Here is an 8760-nt window from a genome sequence, read left to right on the forward strand (position 1 = left end):
GCAGTACTGCAGGCTACTTTTGCTGATTGCAGGCTGCCAGGGACAATTTGGCAAATTGAATCTCACCAGGCTCAAGGTTGACTCAGCCTTCCATCCTTCCGAGGTGGGTAAAATGAGGACTCAGATTGTTGGGGGCCATAGGCTGACTCTGTAAACTGCTTAGAGAGGCTGTAAAGCGGTATAAAATCTAAGCGCTATTGCTATTGGTTATACAAAAAATCATTTTGATTTGCATGGCACAATTTGTCTCTCTATTGCTTAGCCAAAAAATGTAGTGGGTTTGTTTGTTTGTTTTGATAGACACACTCTCTCCTGTAGGTTTAAACAAGAAACAAATACTGTTTTAATTTTTTCCATTGATTTCTGCAAGAAAATGAAAAGAGGAAAGAAAAAAGCAGGAATTGATCTCCTTTTAAGCAAAGCAGAGTATAATACTAATCTACAGATTAAATATGTTTGGCAAACATTCAACTTTTTATAGAAGTTCTTAAAAGAACCAGAACTTCCTTTCATGGAGTTGCATTATGTTTCTCCCCCAGCTCTTCTGAGAGCAGCTTTAGTCACTGTGACACACAATTTCAACATTTCCTTAATAATTATATTGATCATGGCTGCTATATTTATACATATGCATGCCCAGGCACAAAGTATTCATACAATTACAGAAAACAGATTTTTCTCTGGCTATGTAATTGTTAGGATATGGTATGGCATCATTCATCTAAAGTCATCCTAACTGATCGTATCATTCTAAGCCACCACAGTATTTAAAGAGTTTAACAACATTTTTCAGGGTTAAAAAGGACATTGAAGGATAATTTCAGCAGGTCAATGCAAGCCAAAATTTGTTTGCTTTTGGGATCTTTCTCTTTCTTTCTTTCTTTCTTTCTTTCTTTCTTTCTTTCTTTCTTTCTTTCTTTCTTTCTTTCTTTCTTTCTCATTGCAGGCAAGAAGTTGAGGAACTGCTTCTGTCTGAAGTGGGAGTTTGGTGTAAATTAGATCCATTTGCAAATGTTCTCACCAAATTCCTGTCTGGAGACATGTATTCATTTTACAGAGTTATCAAGAGTGATGGTGGTTGGGAGGAACAGGTGACAAAACCTGAAGAATCCAGCATATCTTTACAAAATATCTCCTCAAACCTGGGTTTGGCTCCTCTGCTGAAAAAGACATAGAAAGTTGCGGAATTATAGATCGCTGTGGTATTTTTAAAAAATTTTTATTGAACTATTTGTTCATATCCCACTTTATTATTTTTACAAGCAACTCAAGATGGTGAACGTATTCAACACACCTTCCTCCTCCTATTTTCCCCACAACAACAACTCTGTGAGGTGGACTGGGTTGAGAGTATATGGCTGGCCCAAAGTTATCCAGGTGGCTTTCATGGCCAATGTGGGATTTGAACTCAAGCCTCTTGCTTTCTAGCATGGAGCCTTAACCAACTAGACCAGAGGTGGTATTCTGCAGGTTCTGATCATTTCTGGAGAACCGGTAGCGGAGGTTTTGAGTAGTTCGGAGAACTGGTAAATACCACCTCTGACTGGCCTCACCCCCATCTATTCTCTGCCTCCCGAGTCCCAGCTGATCAGGAGGAAATGGAGATCCATTATCTTCCCCTGCCACGCCCACCAAGCCACGCCCACAGAACCAGTAGTAAAAAGATTTGAATCCCACCACTGAACTAGACCAACTGTTATTTCTCTATGGGAGAAAACTAGATGGTGGGGGTGTACCTATCTGAATGCCGCATCGGGCTCTATCACTTGTGAGTTGTGAACTTGTGAATTGTGAGTTGTGAACTTGACCCTTTTCTTAGATTCTTTTAATTTGAAAAAAAATCTCAGAAATCCCATTCCTGTTCATTCAAGGCAGTGTTTCTCAACCTTAGCAACTTGAAGATGTCCGGACTTCAACTCCCAGAATTCCCCAGCCAGCGAATGCTGGCTGGGGAATTCTGGGAGTTGAAGTCCGGACATCTTCAAGTTGCCAAGGTTGAGAAACACTGATTCAAGGAACTCATTTGAGTGAGCAGGATAAAAACAGCAGCTGGATATTACATATACGGTACTTTTCTTTGTTCTTACTTGCTCACTCCATCATTTTAGATGTAGACATTTTAAGGACCGCCCATTAGTGTTTTCAGTAGTTGCTCAGATATACACTTTTAAAAACAGGACTTGACAAACCCTACGCTTATGCCTAAATAATATACTGCATGAGAATATTAAGATCTAACATTTAGATGAGCAATTGTAAGTAGTCAAGAAGTTACCATTTAAAAATTCAAAAGGAGGCTTCCAGGATATTTTGCCTCTCTATGGAATTAGACTTTGCAGGAATAGCAAAATACATTGGAATTAGGGCAATTTCTTCCCAGGCAGCCCCATTCGGCTCTAACGTTGAAATTTCCAACATCAGTCACTTTTGAACATAATTAAAAAAGTAAACATTCCCCTCGCAAATATGTACTAGTCGTTCCCGACTCTAGGGGGTGGTGCTCATCTCCATTTCAAAGACGAAGTGCCAGTGTATCTGAAGACTTCTCCGTGGTCATGTGGCTGGCATGACTAAACGCCGAAGACACAGGGAACATTGTTACCTTCCCACCAAAGATGGTTCCTATTTTTCTACTAGCATTTTTACATGCTTTTGAACTGCTAGGTTGGCAGAAGCTGGGACAAGTAACGGGAGCTCACTCCGTTACACGGGGCTAGGGATTCGAACCGCCAATCCGCCAACCTTTCTGATCGACAAGCTCAGTGTCTTAGCCACTGAGCCACCAACATAATTAGGCAAAGAGAATAATGCTATTAGCAGCTATGTATATATTGCCTTTAATATCATAGGCAGTATATCCCTATATATGAGATCTTTAAAACTACAAGCAAAAGATTGCATCTGTTGGTAGACTTCCCAAATGTACAGGTGAAACTCGAAAAATTAAAATATTGTGCAAAAGTTCATTTATTTCAGTAATGCAACTTAAAAGGTGAAACTAATATATGAGATAGACTCATTACATGCAAAGCAAGATAGTTCAAGCTGTGATTTGTCATAATTGTGATGATTATCCCCCCCCCCCAAACAAATCATTATATGCATAAAGACAGAATGTAGAAAGTAAAAATGTAATTACTATTTCGGACTATTTTAGCCATGCCTCGCCAGGAATAAGAAAAGCCATAAGAAAGGCAGAGCGCCAAAGAACTGAAGCCTTTGAACTATGGTACTGGAGAAGACTCCTGCCAGTCCCTTGGACTGCAAAGTGATCAAACCGGTCAGTCCTAGAGGAGATCAACCCTCACTGCTCTTTGGAAGGCCGGATCCTGAAGAGGAAACTCAAATACTTTGGCCACTTTAGGAGAAGGAAGGGCTCCCTGGAGAAGAACCTAATGTTGGGAAAGATTGAGGGCAAAAGAAGAAGGGGGCGACAGAGAATGAGGTGGCTGGATGGAGTCACTGAAGCAGTAAGTGTGAACTTAAATGGACTTCAGAGGATGGTAGAGGACAGGAAGGCCTGGAGGAACATTGTCCATTGGGTCACAATGAATTGGACATGACTTCACAACTAACAACAACAACAAAAGATATAAAGTTACCTGATAGAACAGTTGGTGTGCAGAGCTCAGTCTAGCAAACCCGGTTAGTCCCTTTGTCCCCCTTTTTGTCTCAAGTGTGATTGCCAAGCTTTGTGAAGTTGCTGGTGTTGAAGGAGACTTGGATAGCGGCAAAAGCTTTTCCCACACGTACTGCAGATGTGGGATACTTGCTTGGCATGGGACCGCAGGTGCTGAGCAAGCTTAGAACTGGAAATGAACGTCTTCCCACACTCAGCACAGCCAAATGGCTTTTCCCCCGTGTGAATTCTCTCGTGCATATTCCGGCTGGACAGATGGCTGAAGCATTCCCCGCACTGGCGGCAAGCATGGGGTTTTTCCCCCGTGTGGGTTCGCTTGTGCCTGTTGAGATTTGAGACGTATCGAAAGTTCTTCCCGCAGTAGATGCAAGTGTAGGGCATCTCCCCCGTGTGGACTCTCAGATGTTTGACCAGGTCTGAATTCTGTATGAAGCTTTTCCCACACTCAGGGCAATTATATCCATTAGACACATTTCCCTTGTGGCACCTCTGGTGGCTAAGGAGACTGCGATACTGCCGGAAGGTTTGCCCACATTCAGAACAGAGGAAGGGCATCTCCCCCGTGTGAATCCGCTGGTGGGTGAGCAGGTTGGAGCGCTGAGCAAAGCATTTACCGCAATCCGAGCACAAGTGAGGCCTCACCCCTTCATGGAGCTGCTTGTGCTTCAGGAGGTTTGAGCTCTGGCGGAAGCACCTTCCGCACTGAGGACAGGGGTAGGGAGTCTCCCCCGTATGGATCCTCAGATGAATGGTCAGACTCGACTGTTGAGCAAAGCTCCTTCCGCACTTGGGGCACTGGTAAGGTCTCTCGCCAGTGTGGACCCTCTGGTGAGTTAACAAGTTCAGGTTCCGTCGAAAGTGTTTCCCACATACAAGGCACTGGTAGTTGCTGGGAGTTGGCTGGATCATGGGAAGGACACCAGCTTGAGTCCCAGCATTATACTTTCCTGGTGCTCCTGCTTCGTTGCTTGGGGCCTCCATGTGGGGCTGAAAATCAACACGAGGCAATTCAGGTACTAACCTACAGCAAAAAAAAAAGTTACCTGGAGTTAGTTTCTATAGTTATTTTTAAAAGAACGCTCTTAAAATGTCTTGGATTGAGGATTTGTAATGTCATTGTTCCTCTCTACATGGCATGGTGAGACCACATATGACTATTGGGTACAATCCTGGGCCACTGTAACAACATTGCCAAAAAGGCATTAAGAGTTGTTAACCTAATCCTGTGTAGCTTCTTCTCTGGTAACACTGTACTACTAACCAGAGCATACAAAACATTTGCTAGACCAATTCTCGAATACAGTTCATCTGTCTGGAACCCGCACTGCATATCGGACATTAACACAATGGAGCGAGTCCAGAGATATTTCATAAGAAGAGTCCTCCACTCCTTTGCTCGCAACAGAATATCTGATGCCACCAGACTTGAAATTTTGGGCTTGGACAACTTAGAATTATGCCGCCTTTGGTCTGACCTAAGCATAGTACATAAAATTATCTACTACAATGTTCTGCCTGTCAATGACTACTTCAGATTCGACCATAACAATACACAAGCACACAAGAGATACAAACCTAAGATAAACCATACCAAACTCAATTGCAGAAAATACGACTTCAGCAACAGAGTGGTCAATGCCTGGAATGCACTACCTGACTCTGTGGTTTCTTCCCCAAATTCCCAAAACTTTAACCTTAGACTGTCTACTGTTGAATTCACCCCACTCCTAAGAGGTCTGTAAGGGGCATGCATAAGTGCACCAACATGCCTACTGTCCCTGTCCTAATGTCCCTATTCATTTGTATCCATTTCATGTATTCATAATCTTGTATATACTTACAGTATATCTATAATCTTATACATGCTTGACAAAACAAATAAATAAAATAAAATAAAAACATTGGCAGAAAGCTGACAAGTTACCGTTTCAGAGGAAGTAAATGAAGATGGTACAGAACCTTGAAGAGATTTGATAGAATCTAGAGTGTTCAATCTGAAAAATAAACATGGAGAGTAGATGTGATAGCCATGTTCACATGCATAAAAGAAAGTTATAGGAACAATGGTTAAGAACTATTTTCCATGGGCACCTCTGGGGCTAGAAACAAGGGCTATGTTGAAAAAACATAGATTTAAGTTAAATATAAGGAAAAATATTTGTACAAGAATGCAATAATCTACCCAGGGCGGTGGTGTGTTTTTGCACGCCTGTAGGCTTTCAAGAAGAGACTGGCTACTAACCATCTCTAAAGATGAATTGGCTTCCTGCATATTGCAGAGTTTGATCTAGAGATAATCCTTGGCATCTCTTCCAATTCTACAATTCTCTGATTTTATGAAAATGCAAAATTAACTTTATTCACTAATACATAAAAAACTTTGCCTATAGGCGACAGGTATAGGCATACTTTTCTATAAACTGCCTTCAACCTGCACTGAAAAGAGAGAAAAACATTCTGGATAGTCTGATTGCATTAAAAAAAAACCTGCAAAAGCTAATTCTAATTAAAAGTGCCACACTCATATCTGAAAGCTACACGTTCCACAGTTTCCACTATCTGTTTTGAGTCTTCTGCTGTCAGCTTCAGTAAGTGATCCCATGTTCTAACATTCTGAAAGAAATTCTGCATTCAAATTGTCCATACCCTACAAGTAAAAATTTACATAATCTATCGACTGAATGATCAAGTGTCTATGACTCTCTGTCCATCCAAAGTCTCTTCCCTTTGTTTGTTCCAACCTTGAAAGCCTCAATTGCTGGCTGCGGACTTCTTTTTAACAGAGGAACCTAGTCCCATCTTCATTTTGGTTGCTCCCTTTGCCTTCTTTCCAGTTCTGTAATATGGTTTTAAGATATATGACACAGAAACTAGAACTTTACACAGAATTGCAAGCACATAGGTAATCATATAATGTGAAATACTTGTTGCTAGGGAAAGGAAGACTCTTCACATATATTAGAGAACTAGGGCCAGCTGCCTTCTTTCACTGAATTTATTTTCTACTCTAGGTTCAAGTCAAAATATCCCAGACTATCTACTCCTGACATTATTTACTCTTGGCAAGATACCTTTCCCTTATCCAGCTCAGTGTAGAATCTGCAGTCAGAGGCCTCCAGCACACCAATAATTAAGGCAAAATTGCACCTGCTTTGGGTTGAAAAAACAAAGCCCTCTTAAAGTAGCATTTCCCCATAGTGTGATAATCCCCAAATGTCTAGATTACAGTCCCGCTTATGTGTGGGATAATAAAAACACAAACTGTAGAACCAACACATTCCCAGGTCCCTAGAAAAACACTCCTTAAAAGAGAAGTAAAAGACAAGAAACTGCCCCTTCCTGAAGAAGAGGAAGACAAGGGATAATTGCGAGCAAACCTCAATTCTTCAGAAATGCTCATTAATTAAACCTGGTTACAGGGGAAAAAAGACAAAACAATTTTTAAGGTTCAGCTCCCACCCATCACCCAGCTCTTAAAAGAAAAGTCAGCATGCCCAATTCCCAGTTTCACATAACTGTCATCTACCACCTCAGGCACCTCACAAAACACCTTAACTACTTTAATCCAGCATGGCTGCTTCTTTGCTTGGAGTATCCACCAAGGCTCTTCTGAAATAGGCCCCTCCCTAAGGAGAGGTCAGCTATATAGGTGTCCTACCTTGGGTGGGGTCTCAATAGTGGTGGGGAGTTTCTTAAAAAACCTTTTCTAGGTGATCTATTGCGTAAAGGGAAAACTCTTAAAGAAAACTCACAGAAATGTAAGGTTCCAAAGGAAATATCCTGAATAATCTGGTATTTTAAAAAGTATTGGGCTTCTGTGGAGAGTTTAAGCAGTGCAATATAGTGGGAGGATAGTTAGAATGGAGAATGCAATTTAATTTGGCAAATTGTCTAGGTGTGAGCACCATGGAGCTTGCTAAGAGGTGCAAGTGCCTCTACTCAGAAGGAAGCATTTTATATCATTTCACTGCTGGTGTTTTACAACCAGTAGGGGAAAACATGCTAAAGGGGCAGATCAGTCACCACAGGGATGAGCTGCAAGTTACTAAGGCTAGTAATTTATTAGTAGCTCTAAAAAGTTGCTGGTTCTCTTAACAGGGCTTGGGATTAGAAGGCCAAAAGGGACTTCAGAGCATTGAGATAGGACTGGAAAGGCGAGTCTGCAACTTCTTTAAACAGTTGTGCCTTTTCTTGGCATTGGAAGAAATCTTTGATGTCTTTTGACGCTTCTTTAATGGGAGATAATGTGGCATAAGCCACAATGGGTGAAAAGGGACAAATGACAGCATGGGGAAATGATGATCTGATTAACCTTCCAGTTTAGCCACAGAACTTTTTTTTTAACAACTGTCTGCATTTTTTTTCCTTCCTGGTTTTTGTTTTTAGATTTTTACCCTGCCTTTTTTTCCCCACATGCAACTCAAGGTGGCAAACATACCAATATTCCTGCCTCCTTCTGTTTTCCCTGCAACATCAAACTCTGTGAGGTGAGTTGGGCTGAGAAACAATGACCGGCCCAAAGTCACCAAGCCAGTTTTTTATGCCTAAGGCAGGACTAGAACTCTCTGTCTCCTGATTTCTAGACCAACACCTTAACCACTACACTAAACTGGTTCTCAAAAAAATGTGTTGTCACTCAAGGAAATCTGGCTGAAGCTTTCTCCACATTCATGGCACTTGTGAAGTATCTTCCTTGTTTGTAGTTTTGTGGAAGCTTTTTCTCCAGTCTAGACATGTGTATGAGTTTTTTCACCTAGGTGAATCTTTTGATGTCAAAGGCAGATGTTCCACAGTAGGTTTTTCCCATGCAGTGGAGAAATGAAGCTTCAGTCCAAACAGGTTGGAATTGAAAGAGAAGCATTATTACACTCATGAAAAATATATGGTTTCTCTCAGTGACGAAATTCATTTTGATTTACTACCAGTTCTGTGGGCATGGCTTGGTGGACAGGCAGGGGAAGGACGCTGCAAAATCTCCATTCCCACCTCCCTCCAGGGGAAGGATATTACAACATCTCCATCCCCTCCCCACTCCAGGGGAAGGATACTGCAAAATCTCCATTCCCTCCCCACTCCAGGGGAGGGATATTACAAAATCTCCATTCCCACCCTACTCTGGG

General features: G+C 41.6%; 1 protein-coding gene across 1 annotated transcript; it reads right to left on the bottom strand.

The window, feature by feature from the left end:
* Positions 1 to 3646: 3646 nt before the first annotated feature.
* Positions 3647 to 4621, bottom strand: LOC106556724 (uncharacterized). Its single transcript, XM_014075697.2, has one exon. It carries the CDS (start codon positions 4619 to 4621, stop codon positions 3647 to 3649), a length of 975 nt encoding a protein of 324 aa, XP_013931172.2.
* Between the last annotated feature and the right edge of the window lie 4139 nt (positions 4622 to 8760).

Source organism: Thamnophis sirtalis, unplaced genomic scaffold, assembly GCF_051295495.1.
Source record: "Thamnophis sirtalis isolate CommonGarterSnake01/CBP01778 unplaced genomic scaffold, rThaSir2_p1.2 scaffold_3, whole genome shotgun sequence".
Classification (NCBI taxonomy): domain Eukaryota; kingdom Metazoa; phylum Chordata; class Lepidosauria; order Squamata; family Natricidae; genus Thamnophis; species Thamnophis sirtalis.